The following is a 23,052-nucleotide window of genomic DNA, read 5'->3' as shown; positions in this document are numbered from 1 at the left end:
TCATTATTGCAACTTATTATGCAAGGCAAAATCCGAGGAAAGCGAAATGTGGGAAGACGAAGAACATCCTGGCTTAAGAACTTACGAAGATGGTTCGAATGCAGTAGTGCAGAACTATTTAGAGCGGCAGTCAACAGGGTCCGCATTGCCATGATGATTTCCAACCTTCGATAGAAGATGGAACTTAAGAAGAAGAAGATATATTTTTAAAATTATTGAACATTTGTGTTTCAGTTTCTCGATACGGTATAAATTTCGGAAAATATTCTATCGCCCCTCATCTTTTAACACACCCTGTATATGTATTCAAAACGATTCTGATTGTAGATTAAAAATAATCTTTGATTAATTAAAAATTAAATAATAAAAGAGTATAAAATTCTTATGTACCTATTCGTTTTTTAAAAAGAATCAGGAAGAAAGGAAATAAATGTAAAAATCACTGAATTAACTAAATATTGAGTTTTTGAAATTAATCAAAGTTCTTTCATTTTCAGCTGTCACCTGAAAACACCCCACGGAAATAAAAAGCTAAACTTTGAAAGTCGTCTTAGGAGATTCCCTCTCATTTCTAGAGCTTTATTGCCTGTAACTTCTCAAATATTTAGAGCTCATCCAAAAATTCGTAATATCAACTGAAAAATTACTCCCCCCTCGAAGGGCTGACACGTCGACAGGCTCAACCTTTAAAACGGCTCCACCCTAACAACACAAGCCTCCCCACACAAGCCTCCCCCGCTGTTACGTCACAGTGCGCGCGCGGGGTCCGAAACTAGGTCACCTATTTGCGAAGACTGGAAAGAGGTTTCCATCGGGAGTTAGACGTCACACAGCTTCCAGAAGGTGCTGCTAGATCCCAACATGGCAAAGAACACATCTAATTACAAGTTGAGTGCAGCTATTGCCAACCTCAAGTACAACGGTGAGTTTTCTATATTTTATTTATTAAATTTTTAAATGGTACTACCAATTTTAACCGATTATATCAAAAAATCAGTATATACGTATAAAAATAGTTGCAAAATTTATTAACAAATTACTAATACTGTTTTAAACCATCACTTATCACTTTTGGTACCACCAAACAAAAAAAATCAATAGATAGTCAATAAGTTTTTTCCGGCGCTATTTTTTTATTATGTATTCTTAATAATTTGGTATATATTATATAAATATATACATATATATCTAAAAGACGGTAACCATAGTTACCAAAATCGATTTTGCACAAACTCAAAGGAAACTAAATCAGTACCAATGCTAATACAAAGGTCGATATTTTGTCAACTGCGCAGAAGCATGCTACTGTTAACTTACATTTGGATCTTCTAACGCAGTGTTAAAATAAAAGTCACAATTTTTTATGCATATGAATTCTTCTTCTTCTTCTTCCTTCTTGTATGTAGGCTTTAAAGCCTCGTAGATTGTTGAAATTAACGCACCATCTTTTTCTTGGTCTGCCAATACTTATTCGTCCATTTGGTGACTTATCTCATGCTATTCGTAGTATCCTATCCTCTGCCATTCTACCAATGTGTTCGTTCCAGTCCTGTTTCCGTTTTGTTACCCATCCATTTATGTCTTCGACATTGCATGATCTTGTTACGTTTTTGCTTCTCTCCCTATCCAACCGACTTTTCCCTGATATTCGTCAAAGTATTTTCATTTCTGTTGTTTCTAGTAGTCGTCTCGTTTTAGATGTGTCAGGTCTTGTCACCGCTGTGTATGTCAATATTGGTCTAATTGCTGCTTTATAGATTCTTGCTTTTGTGTCTTGTCTTAGGTGTTTGTTCTTCCTGATTGTGTCATTAAGAGATCCCACCGCTTTACTTGCTTTTAAGCTTTGCTGTCGTACTTCCTCTTCTACATCTCCGTAACTGGTTGTATATATTCCCAGATATCTAAACCTTGCTTCCTGCTCTATTATTTTCCCATTAACTTCGATTTTACATCGTAGTGGGTATTTAGATGTTGTCATACAATTGGTTTTTTCTGCTGATATTATCATATTGTCTTATTTCTTGACTGTTGTATTGAAGATGTGTGTTAATCTTTGGAGATCGTCTTCTGCCTCGGCGATTAATGTGGCGTCGTGTGCATATCATAATATTTGGATTTCTTTGTTCTCCATTATATAACCATGACCTTTACGATCTGCTTCTATTATTTCGTCCATTATTATATTAAAGAGCAGTGGGCTTAACAAGTCACCTTGTCTGACTCCGCTTTTTACTGGTATAAACAGTGTTAGTTTTCCATTTATCTTTGCCTGTATTCGATTATGGAAGTAGATGTTTTCATTGGTTTGTATAATATTGATTGGTATGTTTCTTCTATACAGTAAGTGTAAGACGTCTTCGACTTGGATGCGATCTGCGATCGAAAGCCTTTGTCAGGTCTGAAAAACACAGATATTCTAATTTATTGTACTCGATGGCCTTTTCTGTGATTTGTCTCAGTACAAATACGGCGTCTATGCAGGATCTTCCGGATTTAAATCCTTGTTGTTCATCTGATACAGTTGTCAGTTTATTGATTTTGTTGGTTAGGACTTTTGTGGTTAGCTTAAGTGTGGTGTTCAGTAGATTTATACCTCTATAATTGTTGATGGAATTGCATATGAATTCAAAATAATCTTTTACATATTTAGAGGTGGATATCATAGAATAATAGACGAAGGACATTGGGATCGTATTGCAAGTATTTCAAATATTCATTGAACCTTCTTCTTTTGCTGCCTGTTCGTTTACAATGTTGGTCATTCTGGCTATGATAATTTTATTGAGTCATGCTTTAAATATATTATTGTTCTTAAGGAAAACCATTTCCTCATGTACTTTAACCATGATATTCTTCTTCTCCCAATTCCTTGCCGTCTGAATAACGATCTTGCCTTGCGGGATCATTTTTAGTACTGTATATTTACTTCTGTTTCTCATTATTTATTCGAGATATTCTAATCTTTTCCTTTTTGTTATTCTTCTTCTTCTTCTGTTTGTGTAGACATGACTCTGTCTATTTTTTCAGTGTGTCCCCAGTCCCCAGTAAGTTGTCGTTCCATCGTTTTCTTGGTCTTCCCACTGATCGGCTTCCTATTGGGGAACCGTCTATCAACTTCCTTATTACTCTGTTTGTTGTCATTCGACTTATGTAGTCATTCCATTCTACTCTTCTGTTTCTTACCCAGTTATTAATGTTCTCCACCTTGCATCTCCATCGTATATCTGTACCTACTTCCAGCTCTGTTCCATAGTGTTTTACCATCGATTTTTCGAAGGATTTCCGTCTCTGCTGTTTCTAGCATTCTTTTAGTCCTTTCTGTGTCAGATCGTGTCTCTGCCGCGTGTGTCATTATTGGTCTGATGAATGTTTTGTAAATTCTGCCTTTCATTTCTTTTCCGATATTTTTATCTGCGGCTCCGTTTGCTCTATTGACTTGATCTTCCACCTGTGTTTCTAGCTTTCCGTAACTGGATAGTGTGACGCCAAGATATTTAAACTCAATCATTTTTGAAGTTATACGCGATTCTTTAGTCGCGATTGAGAGTAAAATTTCATAATACCGCGCGCATGCTCACACAGACAGTATGGCGTTTAGTTGCTATCTTTCAAGTTATGTATAAATATGTCAGTGCAAGAAAAGGTGTGAAAAGAATATATTAATGTTTTTAGTAAATATATTTATTATAATTTTTGTGTCTTTGGATTTGTCTTCCTCAGGAGTAAGAAAATTAAAATTAAAATTAAAAATTTAAAAATTAAAAAATTAAATTAAAACTACGTTTTAACAAAAACAATGTTACAGTGGAACCTCGATAACTCGGATTAATCGGGACCGCGACCGATCCGGGTTATCGAAAATCCGAGATAGCCGGAGAATATGGTAAAAATTAATAAATTACGGTATACTTACAGATAAACTCCGTTAGAATTGAAATAACATGAAATATATTTATAAATATGAACAGTACCTACTCATTAAAATTACTAAAAATACACCAAACCCAAACGTAAGCAAATGGAAGCGAACAATACAAGACACACAATACTAAAGACCATTGTTTATAAAAGAATTTTTTAAATAGCCTTTCCTAAACAATGCTGACAGTTTGAAATAAAAAGGAATAGATACTACAGACAGGTGGCTGTTGTTTCTGCGGCGTGTGCTATAAGTCATTTTTAATATCGTATAGTTCAAATTAAACACATAAGTACACATTATCTCTCAAATATTATATTATTAATACATACATTTTTATTGTTGAAAGGTTTGTCTGATAATTAACTATTTTGATTGGAAATAAGCCACAATTAAATTGAAAAATACAAAATATTGAAAATCAAAATGTTTATCTGATGAAAATCGGTCCGGGTTAGCCGGACTTCCGGGTTATCGGGGGCCGACTTATCGGGGTTCCACTGTATATACAAAAATGTTCTACGTGAAATTTAAGACAAAAAAGGTCTGATACATAATTGTTATAAAATCAATGGTTCCAGAGTTACGGAGGGTAAAAAGTGGAGGTTTTTGATACTTTTTATATTCTTTGGGCAATTTATAGAAATTTTCTTTAACAGGATTCTGTTTTGTAAATAAAAATTTCAGTGGCCGATGATATATTAGTGATAAGCCCTTGAAGAAACGTCAACCTCACCACCCACAATCATCATCAATTGCCCAGATAATATAAAAAGTATAGAAAACCTCCACTTTTCACTCTCCATAACTCTGGAACTGTTGATTTTATAACAATTATGTATAGGACCTTTTTTGTTTTAAATTTTATGTAGAACATTTTTGTATAGACCATTGTTTACGCTAAAGCATAGTTTTAGAAATATTTACGAAAAACGTAAAAAAACTACTAATTTACCGACTTCTCCTCCATCTCCCCTCCAAACCGGACGCTCAAAATGGTGTAACTTTTTACTGAACAATATGTGAAACATATAGAACAATTTGATGTTGGAGGAAAACTTTTACTTTAAATGTCTGGGTTAGGCCTTTTTTGGACCAATTATACTATATTACCTCCGTAACTTTAGAACCGTTCATTTTAGAAGGATTATGCATAGGACCTTTTTTACTGCAAATTTAATGTAGAACATTTTTATATAGAAGGTTGTTCATGCTAAACTGCATGGGTTTAGAAATATTGACCAAAAACCTAAAAAACTACGAATTTACCGATTTCTCTCCCTCTCCCCACCAAACAAGACGCTCAAAATGGTGTGACTTTTTTCTGAACATTATGTGGACCATATAGAACAATTTTGTGTTGGAGGATAACTTTCACTTTGGATGTCTGGGTTATGCCATTATTTGGATCAATTATATCATACTAATTAGGAACTGACAAGTTTAAGCTACTGCGTATGAAACCCAATTTTCTTAGTTATTCATTAAGAGGAAACAGTAGCGATCAACAGGTAGCAAAAACGCGTTCCAAGATTGCGGCTTTAATTTAGAATATTTTTTCGAGATATTTGGCACACGTATTCGTAATATAATAAAGAATGGCGGTACAGAGCCCAATTTGAAAAATATATTTATATGTGGAAATTACTCTGTAATTAAATACAATATTAATAAAAGAGCCTGTACCGCCATTAAGAAGAACAAAAAAATACACTTTCTTCAAATAAACTTTTTTATCCGATTCCTAGATTTTGTGTCATTTTGGAACTACTAAATTTTTTATTTCATTAGTAGTTCCAAAATGACACAAAATCTAGGCATCGGATAAAAAAGTTTATTTGAATAAAGTGTATTTTTTTTTGTTCTTCTCAATGGCGGTACAGGCTCGTTATTTTGATATTGTATTTAATTACAGAGTAATTTCCACAAGTCACGAGTATCGTGACGTATATTTTTCAAATTGGGCTCTGGGCGCCATTCTTTATTATATTACGAATGCGTGTGCCAAATATCTCGAAAAGTGTTCAAAATTACAGCCGCAATCTTGGAACGCGTTATCGCTACCTGTTGATCGCTTCTGTTTCCTCTTAAGAAATTCTTCTATTGAATAATATGGTATTTTAGATAGATAGGCTTTTATAATTTTACGCAACTTTGGGAAAGATGTTGCAGATTTAAGTTGTAACGGGAGATGGTTGTAAAGTTTTTTTGCGGAATATAATATAGATTTCTTTACTAACTTAGTGGATGGGATCGGTAAATAAATATCAAAGATTGAATTTCTGGTGGAGTCAAGATGATTGGGCCTTGCTGGAAAGACATGAAGGTGTTTACGAAGTAAACAAACCGTTTCTACAATATATAAAGATGGAAGTGTTAAAATTCCGTGGTCTCTGAAGTAACTTCTGCAATGTGTAGATCTTCTGATGCCAAACAGATATCTTATTGCTCTTTTTTGCAATTTAAAAATAGCATCAAATACTACTAGAACCCCAAAAAGGAAGACTATATCGAAAATGAGACTCGAACTACGAAAAATATGTTATTTTAGAAGATGCTAAATTGAGTTCCCTTGAGACAGATCTTATTGCATAGCAAGCTGAGGCGAGTTTCTTATTTTTTCCCTGATATTCGTCCGAGTATTTTCATCTCTATTGTTTCTAGTAGTCGTCTCGTTTTAGATGTGTCATTTCTTGTCTCCGCCGTGTATATCAATATAGATCTAATTGCTGCTTTATATATAGATTCTTGCTTTTATGTCTTGCCTTAGGTGTTTGTTCTTCCAGATTGCATCATTAAAAGATCCCGCCACTTTACTTGCTTTTAAGCTTTGTTGTCGTACTTCCTCTTCAACATCTCTGTAACGGGTTATATCAATTCCCAGATATCTAAACCTTGCTGCCTGTTTTATTATTTTCCCATCAATTTCGATTTTACATCGTAGCGGGTATTTAGATGTGATACATTTGGTTTTTTTTTTGCTGATAAGTGATAATATCATATTGTATTTCTTGGCTGTTGTATAGGGCTTTTCATTCCCAGTTATTTGTTTCGAGCTTGTGTCAAATGTCGTATAATCCGTGTATATTAATATTATACACACATTATACAACATATGATAGAAGCTCGGAACAAATGACAATCGATGAAAAGCCCTATTGAAGATGTGTGTTAATCTTTGAAGATCGTCTTCTGTCTCGGTGATTAATGCGGCGTCGTCTGCATAACATAATATTTGGATTTCTTTGTTTCCCATTCTGTAACCATAACCTTTACGTACTGCTTCTATTATTTCGTCCATTATTATATTAAAGAGCAGTGGGCTTAACGAGTCACCTTGTCTGACTCCACTTTGTACTGGTATAAACTGCGTCAGTTTTCCATTTATCTTTGCCTGTATTCGATTATAAAAGTAGATGTTTCGATGGTCTATAATTGTTGTCCTTTACAAAACACTAGAGTTGTATTTACCGTTTTTGTCGTATTTTTTTTTTTATTTTCTCCATCCGTAATTCCGTATACCTATTAGTCGTTGCATCTGTCTCTGGTTGTCTGGCTGTATTATTCTTCTTCTTCAAGTGCCCTGTCCGTTGCGAATGTTGACTATTAACATGGCAATTCTGATCTTGCTTACGGCACTTCTGAATAGTTCGACTGATGTGGGCCCGAACTACTTCCGCAGATTTTGGAGCCACGAGTGTCTTCTCCTGCCTGGCCCGCGCTTACTGTCTATTTTCCCCTGGATCATCAATTGCAATAGACGGTACTTATCGTATCTCAATATCTGGCCTAGATACAGTTGAGTCCGCGAGTCTTTACCCGTGCGTCATTAATACCTGGCGAGATAAAACACATACTTTTTATCTAACATCATTCTCTTCCACGCATGAAACTCATGACAAACCAGCTGCCGTTTGTTATTAAGTAAAAACACATGTTATTTTTATGAACCATCTAGACTCAGTGCATTGAAAAGAGATAGGTACAAAAAAAGACGATTCGGTATGTTTTCATATTTAAAGCACAATTTTTGTTTGACGTTTCTGCTTTGTTTACTTTTGTGGCTGTCAGTCAGTTGAATTTTTTGCGGTTTTTGTCGAGTTTTTGCGTTTTGAAGTTTCTTTATATTACACAAACAGTTGTTTTCACAACTAATTTTATATTGGGCTTTGAAATAATATATTTTGGCAATTAATATTTAAAACATACAAAGCTAACGTCATTCACACAGTAAAGAAATGATTGTGTTTAGATTTCTGTCAAAGTGAATAAAATAACAAAAATAAAATATGTTATTGAATTTTTTTATAAATTGTTTATTTATTTATTAATCAATAATAATAAAAGAATTTATTAGGATACTTCAAATGTAGCTTTAATTCTGCACAAAAATTTTAAAGCAAAACTTACATTTGACATTCTATATATTTGATAACGTCAAATTTTATAATAAAACACGTAATCGGAACAGTAGCCACTTTCTGTCAGTTGTTGTTGCGTGAAATAGATTTCCGACTTATTTCGTATGCTTTAAATGATGACTATCTTAAATTTATATTTAAAATTAAAGACTCGCGGACTCAACTGTATTCAAGTTTTTTTTTGTTTGGTTTTGCTATATTATTATCTGGTTATAATATAACGAAATGTTAATACCAATACTCCTATATGCAAACTAGATGGATTACAAATAAAAGAACGAAAACCATAAATGCAGCAGAAATAAAGCAACTGAGAAAGATAGCTGCTAAGACGAAGCTGGATAGGGAAAGAAAAGAAAATATTAGAAACGACTTATAACAACAACCAATAGATAGAAAATAGAAAAATCTAAACTTGCGAAAAAACGTCTATTTTTGGATGTGAGAGGTGGCATTCGGATTTTTGCAGATAAAGTTAGGTGACACCTTCAGTAATAATAATTGACTTATGCTCCTTCTCAAATATGCCCGGAACATTAATAAAAAAATTAAAATTATTAAAAATTTCGAAAAACATCGATTTTTTTCTGCTTTCTTTGCTTACAACTTTAAAACGCTTCGTTTTGGAATAAAGTCGTAGAGAAATAAAATAAAGATAATTGAATTTTGTATGATATACGACTGGTAAAAAATGTCTTAAGGTATTATCTTTTCTGCAATATAGCAATAAATACAAAATAAGGGGGCAAAATAGATCTTTTGTTATTCAATATTTTTTAACCACTTTGGTGGCACTCAGAACGTTAGTAATTCGCTTAGGAAATTCTTTGTAACATACTTAAATCGTGTACCAAATTTCATTAAAATCGACCTAATAAATTTTGCATAATAAATTTGCAATCTAAATGTTTTTAAAAAAGTTCAAATTTTTTAAAATCTTTCTGAACAAAAAGTAGACCATTTAGAAGTTGGCTAATTTTTTTACATATAAAGAGGTGCTCTACCTATCTAATACACTTTGCAGAATTAAAATCGGATTATTTAAGGGGCCTCAGCAATGTTTTAAATTTATAAACAATTTTTGGCTTATAAACAAATAGCTTTGTTTAATAATAAAAAAATTAATTTTTAGCAATGCAAATAATTAAAACCGGTATAATTTGGCTTAAGCTTTCAAATGCTGTCAGCAGAATTGCTATTTTATTTTTTAATCAAACGTTATTCGCGTTCAAAAATTGCAATTTCTCGATTTTTTGAAAGTTCCACCGCGTTTATCTCGAAAACTACGCATCCTACGAAAAAACTTGTAAAAACATTTTTTGCTTAGAATTACCCAAGAAATACAAAAAAATGTTTTATTTTGCGAAAAATCGATGTTATGTAATTCCTCAAGTTCTTTGTTTATAACAATCTTATCGACATCCGGATCAACTGTTACCCAAAAAATTCGTGTTCTACAGGTCAAAATACATAAAAAAAAACTTGGGTAAGTCCATCTAAATAAAGGAGCCCGTACCACCCTGTTATATCTGCAGATTGAATAAGTAGAACATTTCGCATTTCGATAAATATATTTTGACAACTAATAAAATATGAACTGACATCACTATATATAACATTACATAACAACTGCTATAAATAGAGGAGGATACTATAATGTCCCACGCTATTTTGAAATTAAAAAAATAGAAAAGAATTAAAAACCTAAATCTAAAATCTTGACTTGAAAAGTCGAATCCGTTCAGATCTTCTTAACTGTGGAAGATCATTACGTTCTTCAACAGCAGGTTCATTAATGGGTACCGCAGCAGGTTCATTAATGGGTACCAGTTCATTATCAGGATGATCAGGTTCTATCATTGGACCTAGATTTTCGTTGATTGGATTTGGATGTAAATGGACTGGAGGTTGGATAGATGGCAGAAGATGCAGGGGGAGTTCTTGATATTGTGGCTGATAATGAATTACTTCTGGTTCGTTTACAAAGGTTACATTCTTTTTAGGTACCATGGTTTTACGAATTTGGTCAATGTGACGCTTTAAACAATAGCCATCATCAAGTTGGACTTCGTAATGTAACAATCCATACTTTTTAACAATTGTGCCTAATTTCCAAAGTTCCTGGTTACCTTGGTAATACCGTACTTGTACTCTCTCCCCCACATTTAATTGTCTTGCACCATTGGGTTGATTTTCTGATCTTCTAAGTTTTGGTGGACGTAGTGCGTCGAGTTTGATTCTTAAACATCTGTTCAGGTACATTTCAGCTGGTGATTTTCCACAGGAAAGTGGTGTCGCTCTATATTTTAAAAGAATTTCTTGTACTTTCTTACTCACGGATATCCTCAAGTTATGGTGTCAGACAACGCTACAATTTTTGTAAGTGATCAATTTAAAAAATTTTCAAAAACTCATGGTATTTTTCAAAAGTTTATTGCTCCTGGTCATCCTGCTACAAACGGCTTAGCTGAACGAAACGTTCAAACCCTAAAAATGAGACTAAAAGCTATGTCTACTGATCGTAGACATCTGGTTATCTCGTTTAGCCATGAGTAAGAAAGTACAAGAAACTTGATAATCGCCTGAATCCAAAGAAAAATATTTTAGTGTTGCAGCACACCCCCTCTTGGCCATAGCACTAATTTGTTTATAAGCCAAAAAATTGTTTATAACTTTAAAACATTGCTGAGGCTGCTTAAATAATCCGATTTCAATTCTGTAAAGTGCATTAGATAGGTGGAGTACTTCTTTATATGTAAAAAAAATTGACAAATCTTTGTATGTTCTAGTTTTTGTTTTGCAAGATTTTAAAAAATTTTAATTTTTTAAAAAAGTTTAGATTGCAAAATTATTATGCAAAATCTAGTAAGTCAATTTTAATGAAATTTGGTGTGCAGTTTTAGCACATTACAAAAATTTTCTAAGCGAATTGGGAAGGTTCCAAGTGTAACCTAAGTGATGGAAAATCATTGAATAAGGACAGGCTTGTTTTGGCCCCTTATTTTATATTTATTGTTATTTTGAAGCAAGGGTGATAAATTAAGACATTTTTAACCAATCGCATCTGATAGAAAATTTAATTATCTTTGTTTTATTCCTATACGACTTTGTTCTAAATCAGGGGTGGGCAAAAGCCGGCCCGCGGGCCGCATCCGGCCCTTTAGCTTACTTTATCCGGCCCGTTGAGAAATCCAGCAAGCAATTTTTTTTAAGAGCATAGGCGCAATGCTTTTTAAATGCATTCATTTTTTTCGAATCCTGAGAAAATAAGTATTTTTGAAAAATTTTAACGCTGAATGAAATATTAAATTATTGCCGAGGGCCGAAAGTTCCTGAAAACTTCTATGTTTATTTTAATAAGTCACAGGGGTGAAAAAAAAAGAGAAAATTTAATGTGTTTTTGAATTTCAAATATCTCATTCAAAAGAAACTCTGTTTATTCTAAGGGATTTTCGGCCCTCGGTAATAATGTAATCTTTCATTCTGCGTTTCAATTTTTCAAAAATATTAGTTTTATCAGGATTCGAAAAAAATGAATGCATTTAAAAAGCATTGGTCCGAAATTTTGCGCCTATGCTCTTCATCTCTTTTATGCGATTTTGTTGAAATCAACAGTATTAGTGTTCGTAGTGTTCAAAGAAATGAATCTCTATCTTCTGCTTTTCTTAAAAGATTTTCTGCATCTATGTTTAACACGATTTTCTTTCGATTTTACCCTATGTAATCAGCTTCTGCAACAACTTACAACAACGTACTTATATTTCTAAGTATTTGCCCTTTCTCTTTGCTGTCTTTCTCCTTTTAATGATTTCTCACCATTTCGTTCGTAATATGATCGGTCCATGGTATTTTCAAAATTCTCCCAAAAAGCCACATCTCAAAAGCTTCCAGCTTTCTCATTAATTCAACATTAACAATCCAATAAACGAGAATAGAGTGAACATACCATTTTTATTATTATCCCGGTTTTTTTATAGGGTTCTCTGCCTTCCAGTTCCCAGTTTCCAGCTTCGTTTGTCCGTCGTTGCGTTCGCCAGGGTGAAGGTTCCTTTTTGACATTACCTTCTGAATGCCACAGAGCTAGGATTGTTTCGGCCCTCCTCTCTTCTTTCCCTTGGCGTCAATTTTAAAATTTGTTTTAGAAGCCTGTCGTCGTCCATTCTTTTTACATGACCATACCAGATCAGCTGAAAGAGCAGCTGTCTCCTTTGAATTTTGTCGATGATGGTTGACTTGGCATAACGTTTTACCATTCGATATCAGATTTGAAGATTGAATCTTTGGTTACTCAGAAATTTCCTTATATTTATAAAGGCTGCTCTTGAATTTCTGAATTTCATTTTTTATCTGGATCCTTGTTATGGCTTAATATAATGGACCACATTAAAAATTTCGTAGTTTTCCTGGGAACAAATGGTTCGCATGTACACCCACACCCAACTATTCAATTTATTATTAGTATTATCTATTATTAACAGTCAAATGTCTTTGTCCAAATTCTTTAATATGATACTTATAGTATTGTTGTCAAAAAAATGCAGAGAAAAACATCCACCAAAAACATTAGCGTGTGCGCAACGTACATACTGGGTATCTCCGGCCCGGGAAACATTTTGAAAATTTCATTTTGGCCCGCGCTTAAAAGTAATTGCCCACCCCTGTTCTAAATGAATAGTTTTTAAGTTATAAGCAAAAAAAGTAGAAAAAAAAACGAAATTTTTTGAAATTTTTAAATATTTTGTTTTTTTTATGAATGTTCCGGGCATATTTGAGAAGGAGCATAAATCAATTATTATTAACGAAGTTATCACCTAACTTTATCCGCAAAAATCTGAATGCCACCTCTAGCATCCACCTAAAAACAGATCCTTACTGGTCTAAAACTAATATAGACAAAGACGAGTCTAAGTAAAATAATAAAGTAATCTAATGGATCACAGCAGCAATTTCTCACCATCTTACAGTGCAGAAGAAATGCAAGAAGATGAAGAGAATGAAGAATTTTGGATTTAAAAACAAATCCACTTCCAAGCAATGAAAAATTTAATACTGAATGAAGTAAATAATATATTACAATTTGTCAAAAAAACAAAAAAAATCTCTCCGTGAAAGTGAAAAAAGTACCCATTATTACAAATCAATATAAATATTAAATTATATTCTTCGTAACACATTATAAAATATTGTTTAAATATAAAAAAAGAAAAAAGTGTCTCACCGTGACAATGTTTTGCACATTGCCGTGACCAGGATTCGAACCTGGGTTACCACGGCCACAACGTGGGGTCCTAACCACTAGACGATCACGGCTACGGAGACGTTGGAACTTCCTATCTAAAAACCGTATATACAAGAATAATCGTGTAGTAGAAGTTGATTACCATATCGCCGCTTCGCAAGAACGTAGGCTGTAGGCTTAAGTCAAAAAAGACGATTTTACAGGAGAGGCATTTTAAAATGTCATAGATATTATTATGGGCATAACTTTGTTACCCCTATTAGAGTTGAGTCTTTTTTCCTTAGAAACATTTACTTCAACTTTGTTAAAACGCTGACCTAACTACAAAAACCTACCCTAGGTCCTAGGTTCCTTATTTTAAAGAGAATTTTCACAAAAACTAATCGTAAATATAAAAACAGTCGTCCTTGACGAGAAGTAAACACACAAATTGCTTCACATTCTGCGGCGTAACTAACTTGGGTCTGTATTAGTGATGTAACGAATATTCGTATTCGCATTCGCTTTCGCGAATATCCGCATCTTTTTGAACATTCGCATTCGCGTTCGCATTCGCAAAATGTGTGCGAATGTTTTGCGAATATGAATATCATATTAATTTAAACAAAATCTATTCTTTTTCTCATCTTTTTTTTTATTAAAACAAGGTAACTTAACCTTGTATAATCAGATTATCAGCCTTCATGTTGTTTTATTATTTAGTATAATGTTATAAAGCTAAGATTCAAATTGATTTATACTAAATATCAATTAACTTCTCATTATAAATTTAGAAAACATTTCAAAAATAGAAACAAATTAAAGAAAACTGAATATTCGCATTCACATCCGCATTCGCGAATGTCGTTATTAGATATTCGCATTCGCATTCGTATTCGCGAATGTTAAAAAAGCGACATTCGTTACATCACTAGTCTGTATTCATACGAAAATGTTACGTATTTATTGTTAAAGGCGGGTTGACAGGGCCCCCGCTACCATATGTGCAAATTGTGCAATGCACACGGGCGCCATCCTTTAGAGGCGCCAAAACCCAGGGCCAAAAATTGAAAAAACAAATTGGCAAAAAAACTAATTTTACGACAAAAGTTGAGAAATTAAATAGAATTCGTTAAAAAACAGCAAAGATTGTAAGAACTGTATTTTCACCAAATCTACTGTATTTACCTCAAATAATGTAATACTCCATACGTTTTTGTACCCGTGTCAATGGCCATAGCTGTCGAGACACGATAATTTCAATAAAAAAAAATAGAATTAGGTATATAAATGCACACGAAACATATTTAAATTAAGTGACAGCGATCTTTTAAAGCGTTGTTTTGTTCTTGAAGAACGACTGACAGATCAGGATAATAAGGATATAGACTACAATCTATTGTTTTGAAATTAAAGCGTTAAAGTTCTTTTCATTACTTGATGATAGGTACTGATCCCTTAAATATTTTACAATAATATATTTGAAAACCATTAATCTCCAGCTTTTTAAAAGTAGGCATTTCACTAAGAATTCTTTTGACATTGCCTAATCTATAGCTTTTGGCGAGCGATCTTTTTCAAAATTAAAAATCGTTTAAGGACAATTCTTCAAGAAAGATTGCCTGGGCTAGCAATTTTAGCAATTAAACAATAAATGTTTGATGGTATAAATTTTAGCGATATAATTAATGAATTTGCAACAGCAAAGTCTCAGAAAATATGGCTACTGCAATAATTGTTATTACTTTTTTAAACGCTTTTATTTAGTTCAATTGTTTGCGTCAAATCTGCAGACGTTAATTTGACTGCCTTTTCTTCAATGCAAATGAATGAAAATTTGCAGACATTTTATTCCCGAGAACAATACACGAATAGTCAATAAAAACTTTTTTTATGTTTATTAATTGTTTAAATAAAAAAAAAAGATTTTAATGGAAAATGCTTAAATTCTCTTCCGACTACTTTTTTCATGTTTGTCTATTACCGTTTTCGCAGTCTTTCCATCTCTTCTAGTGCTTTACTATTCCACGGTGTAGATTTTGATTTAAGAAAAAAATATAAAAAAAATTGATTTTGATTTAAGAAATGTATGAAGAAATTACAGAAAATGTACAATGGAGCTATCAAATGTTGAAATAAATTCAAAAAATGTGCCTATCATATACATCCTTTTTTTAAACATGACGATATATTTTAATGTTTGAAAAATGTAAAAGACTAAAACGTAAAAAATAAAAAGAAATGTGAAAAGAACAAATTAACGAACGCTTTTCTTTAGTTACGTGTGACTAAAATTAAAAAATTAACTAAAGGATCGAAGGATTATCAGAAAAAAACTGTTAGATCGATTAAATATAAAAAAATCTCACACATTCGTTTAAAATTTGAAAAAATCTAACAAATTCGTTAAAGAAAAGCGCCCCACGCTTTTCTTTAACGAATGACCTCAAACCGTTTATTCGATGAAGACGCGCCCCACGCTTTTCTTAAACGAATGTGTTGGTTTTTTCAATTTTTCAACGAGTGTGTAAGATTTTTGTATATTTAATCGGTCTAACAGTTTTTTTCGAATAATCCTTCGATTTTAAATTTTTTTTTATTTTTTGCATTTTGGTTAATTTTTTAATAATATTTTTAATTTTAGTCACACGTAACTAAAGAAAAGCGTTTCTTAATTTTTTTTTTTTCATATTTCTTGAAAAAGCCCAGTACATGAACGTGATACCGTATAATTTTCAAGGTCACCACCGAATTGCATGAAAATGTGGATTTAGGATTTACTTCCCTTTACTTCAAAGTTGGACTTATGCCATTAGTCGCTTTTGCTTTAGGAGTGAAAGTTGCCCCTTCTCGGGAATGAAAAAATATAGGTTTAAAATAAGTCCGGAAATGGATAAACTGGCTAATTCTTACTTTTATTCTATAGAGTTTTGTAACTAAATAAATACTTTTCGAGTTATTTTCGAGTGAAAATGTCTATTTTTTCAACAAAAAAAAACACCTTATTAGGCGGTTTTTCAACGTTTTTAGGCAAATATTTAGGCGGCAAATAACTCAAAAACTAAGTATTTTATCCAAAAATATTTTGTTATCAAAAATGTAGCTTATAAAAAAACGACAAAAATGGAATGTTAATGAAGTCTATAGACCTAGTAAAACCAAAATTGAAGGTCATGAAAAATACGTTCTTATTCCTCAAATTGCAAATCTAATATTTCTACATGAAATATCCTAAAAATGAACATTTTTCGGGGAAAACTCATTAAAACTTATTATGACTTCTAAAGTTCAGTTTTTTGCCTTAATACCTACATACTTTCAAAGAAATCATAGAAATAAATAAATAAATAACCAAAATGCCTTAAGGGGCGCCAAAATCCTTTTTTGCACACAGGCGCCAGTAGCCCTTACGGGGGCCCTGCCGGTTGACATTACTAATGAATAACGAACGTGGCTCACGCTTACGTATTTTGCCCGTGCTATTGTTAGATATTTTATTATCTATTTTCAAACTCGAACAGTACATTTGTATTTATGTAATGCATAGATACAAATGTACTGCTCGAGTCTGAAAATAGATAATAAAATATCTAACAATAGCACGGGCAAAATACGTAAGCGTGAGCCACGTTCGTTATTCACTAGTAATGTCAATCCGCCTTAATTGTGCGAAATATTCTCTTTATTGTTGTAAAACTTTGTGACTCGCCCATTTCCTCATGCCCGGTCCCGCTCAAATCGTCAGATTTTTTAAATAAACACTGTTCTTCATGTACCTAACTTACCTTACCTTGTCTTAATTTAACGTTTTCGAGTTTTTCTAAGGATAGATTTTTTTAGGGACTGCCCCAACGCACGACCCTGTATTTAGAGTCCATAATGGTAGGTGAACATTTACAGGGTACAAGGTTTGTCCCTATGTGATTTTCTGACGCGATCGAGTAACTGCAAAAATCCGCGCTTGGACTCCCCTGCCATAATTCCTTGTTGCCTTTCATTCTTCATTAATTTTAGCGAATAAAGCAAGATAACAAAGCTAATCTAACTATACCTTAGCCAGGATAAAACTTAAAACTTTTCCTTAACTTTAAATAATCGCGGCGCTAAAGGCTCTTAGAGATCTTAATAAAACATATTCTTTTCAAAACAAAAAGCTTTTCAAAGCAAAAGGTTTCGTTGATGAAAATCTAGAACGAAATAACAGAAGAGGTCATGCAGAAATAATGTTTGAAAAGATGGCCTGGCATTATCTTAATGACTGTATAGAACCCGGAAATATTTTATGCGTGTATATTTCCATTATGAGGGCTTTTTTCTGACAAATCTATGCCGAATGGAGTCTGGATTTAAATTTCACTTTATGTGGGAAGGTTTAAAAAATGAAAATATGTACCTTCATTAATATCAAAGCTTAATCAATTTAAGCTATCCGAATCACAAATTTATTATTCCTATATTGGATCAAAATATTACGTCTTCTAATTTAATTACGACGAATTAGTGAAAGGAATATCTTCTTCCTAGCTTCTAGTCAAGAAGATCTGCAAACACCACTTGATAGTGTCGTTGAGAGTTGTAGGGAGGCAGGTCTGGATCTGAACATACGGAAAACCAAAATACTCGTAATAAGTAAACAACAGCATATAAAACCGTCTATATAAAATATTATGTAAATAGTACCACCATCAGAGGTACACCATCACAGGCATCACCACATTCTTCTATATCTTTCTTTTTATAGCTCTTCCTCGATAACTCGATCACAGAGAACCACCAAATATTCGTTGGAACCACACGCGTTCGTTTTTAGTTAAAGTTAAGCCAACTGTATCCTGTGGGTAATTTCTCGATCTGGTGTCCCATTATTCACAAATTAAAAATAACTATTGACAGTAAGAAATGAAACAGACAAGCCACTCTGCAGACTAGCCAGCCACTGTCGTCGATCCTCGCCATTGTGGCGTCGATTACAAAATCATTGGGGCTACAAAATCGCCTGTTAAAGCCACTTTGTGGATCCACTCAGTACACCGAGAGAACAATTTCTTTTCTCCTAAAACACCGATTTCTTTGAGCAATATTTCTTAAAAGTTAACATATCCTATTAACTTAAACATACCGGTTCACATATAAAGAAACGAGTTTTTTAAACACAACTTAATAATTTCTTACAGATAATTTCTTCAATACTAAGAAATGCATTAATGGTTACATTTAAATTTCTTATCCTAAAGTTTTTATTTCTTAAATTGAAAACTACAAATATTTTGCAGTATAAGAAATATAATGTTAAGTTAATCCATATTTATATTTGTGAACAAGAAATTTTCTTGCAATCAAATAAATATTTTAAACCACAAGAAATAATTCTTCAGAAATACCCTCTGTAGTAACTGTGGTTATAAAATAAAAACGTTGTCATTAATGCCGAAATGTTACTTGCAAAGAGATTTTCTTCCACAAAAGAATTGCGCAGATTAACTATTTATGATTTAGTCGTCAGTGTTTGTCAAGATGGCGTGATATGTTCATGTTCATATAGATGGATTTTTGATTTATTGGTGTTCCTTAAAAATTAACGGATATTTTGAAGGTACGTACATATATAGGTATTAAATAAAAGTAAACTGAGTAATTTAAGATGTAATAATAATATTGTTGCGTATGCGAATGGTTAAAAAAGAAACATAATAGTATCTTTATATGCTTTTTAGGTATAATGATCGACGACTCTGAAATAAAGGAGCTTATTATTCTAAGTGGGAAATATGCCACAATTTAAAGCTGTGACAGAATGATATTAATATATAGCTTCAGAACAATATTAAGAAAGGAGTTATTAACCAACTGCGGGGCCTTCCAGAAATGGTAGAACTTTATACATGTAAGTACCTTTTTAAAAATGTGTATACTTATGTATCAACTATAATAGGTTTCTTGAATGTATCGTCTTCTATAAAAATATACAATACAACGCTATATCAAACATGGCGGGTGCAACGCTGAGGATGTTTTCTGTTCATTTATTTGTGATAAAGAAATCAGTTAGTCTAAAAGAAATATATGTTTATGGTTAAGAAATGTTATTGCCGAAAACCGTGAATTAGTTAATATGTATTAAATGACTTAGATGTAAACTAATAATACTTTCCCGTAATAAAATTTCTTAATGATTAGGTATGCTGTCTCTTTTAGATTAGAAAAATTAAGAAAACTACATATTATTATGTCTGCTTCAATGTTTTCATTGGTTGTATTTTCCCTCTTGTTTTAGCTAAAGAATGTTTATTGTGTGACTTAATATTATACAGATAAATAATTAATATTTCATTAACAAAAAGAAAAAAATAAACAAAGATGTGTAGTTTAAGTAATGCCATGTTTGAACTAAATATGATTGATTATTATTAGTATTAATAGTTCTTATGTGGGGCCGTGTATTTGTTTTTTTTTTTGTATTTCCTAAATTTGTCAAAATAAATATCTAAGTATATCTTCATAAAGAAAATTTTATTAAAGTAAGTTTACTCTTTCTACATAACGATTTTGTTTTAGTGAATTGCTGATATACAAAGTGCTATTAACAAAAGAAGGAAAATTTGAGGAAGTTGAATTTGCCTCTCCATCCTTTTATTGTTGTGTAGAAGCTAGTGGTTTAAGAGTGGAGAAAATATTTGTATGTAATAATAAAGTTTTATATATTGTTTTATTAATAAATAATGATTTTACCTTAACACAATGATTTATTTCGCCGTATGTAATATCACTTTATTTTCAAGAAATATTAACTTAACTCTAAGTATACGTTTATCTCTGCGAAATATATTTCTTAACATTAAATACATTAATTATTAATAGTAAAATAATAATATTCCTTACTAAGAAATATTATTGCTCAGAAAGAATAGTTTTGTAATGTGTAGAAAATATATTTTTATGACTAATAAAATTAATTAACATCAAGTGTAATTTCTTTCTGATAAATGGGTTTGAAGTTTGCCAGAAAGTGATAGTTAAATCATGTTTAAGATATATTTCTTTGGCTATAGTAGAATTTATTTGAAATATTTTAGAAAATTATATCTTACATACAAAGATATATTTCTTAGGCAATATGCCAAGTCGATCTTTCTTAAATATTAATAAAGTTTCTTTATGTCAAGAATTTTTTTCTCTCGGTGTAGCGCTGCAGAGTGGCTCGTCTGTTTCAGTTCTGAATCAATAGTTTTGACAGTAAGTCAATAATAGTTATCGACAATCGCATTATAAAAAATGGGTTTTGTGAAATCCAGATGGGGGAGTATCTGTAGGACGGCCTAGAAATAGGTGAAAAGATAGAGTTATAGAAGAGGATATGGAGAAAATAGAAGACAGACAATGGGAAATATTGGCAAAGGGCGGACAAAGATGAAAAGCAATAGTAACCTCAGCACAGACTCAGGAAGAGACAGAGAACTTTTGACCACTTAAAAAGAGAAAAACAGCATACTTGGAGCACATACTTAGAAATGATAAGTACGAGTTATTACAGCTAATTATGAAGGTAAAATTGAAGGAAAAAAGGATCCTGGTAGACGAAAAATATCCTGGCTGAAAAAAAGTCGTTACTGGACCGGGTTAAACACACAGATGCTTTACAGAAAAGCGAAAGATAGAGACAAATTTGCAAAGGTTATAGCCAGTCTTCATTAGTAGAGTAGGCGCTAGAAGAAGAAGAAGGGGTACCCACCGACCAAATTATCAAGAATGACCGTGTGAGATGGAAGCAAGTTGTACAGTCAGCCAAGATCCACTCCAGGTTAAAATTAAATAATTGATAACAGAAGAAGAAGAATATGGTAAGAATATTAAAAAAAGTACCTACATTAAAGATATCCAGTAGGTACATTAAGATTAAGTACATTAAAATTAAGTACATTAAAGGATATGGTATTGATTCCACCCATGAACATATTAACATAAAAACGGTTAAATAATACAATATTTAAAACTAAATACAACAAAAGTGAGCTTAGATCCGGTCCTCAAATTTCAGTTAGAAAAGTCGAAATACTTTGAGCTCCACAACTTTTATAGTCTTGAGAAGAAACATTGTAAATTTAAATAATAAACCGAAATATATAGAAGCAGTGTACAGTGATCTGTTAATAGCTGTAAGTACAGTTTCCAAATTTTGCAGTAGTTTGATTACAAGCATTGTTTTTATATACATACGAAGAACATTATTTATATCTCGTATTTATTAATTATTTAAAAACTAGTTTCAACTATTACATTATCTTGCTAATGGCTAGATCGACTATTTACGTTTAAATAAACAGAGTCATAAATTTGACAAAATGGCAGGTGGTACTTCTGACTACAGGAGTCCATCAATTAATCCCGATCAGCAAAACACTACTTATTCTACCACCACTAAGCAACAACCATTAACAAAATTCCCAACAAAAAACCAGGCCATAATTTTACCGGCAGTAGACGGAATAAGAACAGAAGAGCACACCATGGCAGTAGGAACTATAGTCCATCCAAAAAATGTACTGTTCTCATCCAAAATGTCAAACGGAAGAATATGCATCTACCTTTCAAGCATACAAGTCGTAGATGATTTTCTAAGTCAACATGGTGAAATTAAAATTGGGGAACATACAATCAAAGCACGTAAACTAATTACACCCGCTAATAGATTAGTTATATCCCAAGTATGTCCATCTATACCCCATAACATAATCGAACAGACTTTAATCAATCTTGGTTTTAAATTAATGTCTCCGATTTCGTTCCTTAGAGTTGGAATACAAGACCCGCAATACAGCCATGTACTTAGTTTTCGAAGACAAGTTTACTTTGTACTTACAGACAATTTTACTGTACCCAACTCCGTCCTAATTGATTTTGAAAATATTTCGTACCGAATTTTTCCTTCCGATAAACTAACTTGTTACAAATGCCACCAAACTGGTCACGTTTTCTGGGACTGTACCTCAAATCCCTCTTATTCACAAAATAGTCAAAAGCCCCAAACGGAAGAAAATTTTCTTCCACAAATACCATCTACTAGCCCCGAACAAAATCAAATTACACATGTAAATGACGAATCTCGAGAAGAAATAGATGCTCAAGTCAACACTGATACCAATAATAAAAATAAACGATCTCACTCGGAAGTGTCATCCCCAACTTGCTCCACTCCTACAGAAACTATACCAACAGAATTCACGAAACCAAAACCAGTGCAAATTAAAAAGAAGAAAAAAATTATCAAATTAGACAAATCCACTTCAGAAACTACTAATATTGAGTCATTATTACAACCAGTCAAACAATTTATCCAGGATGTATCACCACCATATGTACTAAATTACACCCAATTACTAGCATTCTTAGAAGACGTTCACGGTTCTTCCAACCCAGTAGAACTGGCCCTAGAATACACACAGGATATACACGGGTTGGGACATATGCTAACTGAAATATATCCCATGTTGAACGAA

General features: G+C 32.5%; 1 protein-coding gene and 1 non-coding gene across 2 annotated transcripts in view; one reads left to right on the top strand and one right to left on the bottom strand.

Moving 5' to 3' along the window:
* The first annotated feature begins 789 nt into the window (after positions 1-789).
* The window catches only part of LOC126882944 (glutamate decarboxylase), a 264,997-nt gene continuing 242,734 nt past the window's right edge, over positions 790-23,052 (top strand). Inside the window, exon 1 of the mRNA XM_050648021.1 lies at positions 790-922. Coding sequence (XP_050503978.1) covers positions 862-922 — 61 coding nt within the window. The 5' untranslated portion in view covers positions 790-861. The remainder of the gene's footprint in view (positions 923-23,052) is intronic.
* Trnah-gug (transfer RNA histidin (anticodon GUG)) lies at positions 13,579-13,650 on the bottom strand. The gene has a single exon. It is a non-coding gene; the product is annotated as a tRNA-His (tRNA).

Source organism: Diabrotica virgifera, chromosome 4, assembly GCF_917563875.1.
Source record: "Diabrotica virgifera virgifera chromosome 4, PGI_DIABVI_V3a".
Taxonomy (NCBI): Eukaryota; Metazoa; Arthropoda; class Insecta; order Coleoptera; family Chrysomelidae; genus Diabrotica; species Diabrotica virgifera.
Note: the sequence above shows the minus strand (reverse complement) of the source record. Positions and strands in the feature narration are given on the sequence as shown.